Source organism: Eimeria tenella, genomic scaffold (assembly GCF_000499545.2).
Source record: "Eimeria tenella Houghton genomic scaffold, Eth_scaff2436, whole genome shotgun sequence".
Classification (NCBI taxonomy): Eukaryota; Apicomplexa; class Conoidasida; order Eucoccidiorida; family Eimeriidae; genus Eimeria; species Eimeria tenella.
The window spans coordinates 291-1,208 of NW_013542298.1; the positions used below are offsets into that span (position 1 = coordinate 291).

General features: G+C 58.8%; 1 protein-coding gene across 1 annotated transcript in view; it reads right to left on the reverse strand.

The window, feature by feature from the left end:
* The window catches only part of ETH_00036860 (splicing factor U2AF-associated protein, related, putative), a gene marked incomplete at both ends in the record, with an annotated part of 3,565 nt that overhangs the window by 219 nt on the left and 2,428 nt on the right, over positions 1-918 (reverse strand). The window contains 2 exons of the mRNA XM_013374986.1: positions 175-314; positions 680-822. Of these exons, the coding sequence (XP_013230440.1) occupies positions 175-314; positions 680-822 (283 nt within the window). The remainder of the gene's footprint in view (positions 1-174; positions 315-679; positions 823-918) is intronic.

The window sequence follows — 918 nt, forward strand, 5'->3', positions numbered from 1 at the left end:
AAAACCCCACCAAACCCCCCGCGAGCTCCTCCCCCAGCCATCCACCCCCCTCCCCGTCTCTGCCTGCATGCAAGCAGCCCCCAAGTGCATGCGTGCACTTGCACGCACGCATGCATGCATGCATGCATGCATGCATGCATGCATGCATGCATGCATGCATGCATGCAGACCGACCTGGCCTGCTCCTGACGAGCAGCAAGGATTTGTTTGCGGCGCTTCCTCAAGGCCGCCTGCTGCACCGCCGAAGCCCCAAAAGACTGCGCAGGACTTTCGCCCTTTTGCTGCTGCTTCTTCGAGAAGTCCGCGCGAGACACCTGGTGCATGCAAATGCATGCATGCATGCATGCACACGCATGCAAATGCATGCATGCAATTGCAAGCATGCATGCATGCATGCATGCGTGCGTGCGTGCACCTTTCGTGGCGGTGGCCGCATGCACGCTGGGGGCGGGGTGTCTCTACAGCCCCAGCCCCAGCCCCTACCCCCTACCCCCTACCCCCTAAACCCTAAACCCTAAACCCTAAACCCTAAACCCTAAAGCCTAAAGCCTAAAGCCTAAAGCCTAAAGCCTAAAGCCTAAAGCCTAAAGCCTAAACCCTAAAGCCTAAACCCTAAAGCCTAAAGCCTAAACCCTAAACCCTAAACCCTAAACCCTAAACCCTAAACCCTAAACCCTACCCGAATGGTGTGCGTGTCGCTGAGGCGGTGCTGGTCGAAGTAGCGAATGGCCACCTCCACGCTGGCCTCGTGGGCGAAGCTGATGAGGCAGTCGCCTTTGAAGGCGCCGCTGCTGCTGCAGTAAAGCCGGATCTTCGGCTGCACTGCGGGCCCGCACGCGCATGCACGCATGCATGCGCATGCAGCAGCAGCAGCAGCAACTGCAGCAGCAGCAGCAGCAGCAACTGCAGCAGCAGCAG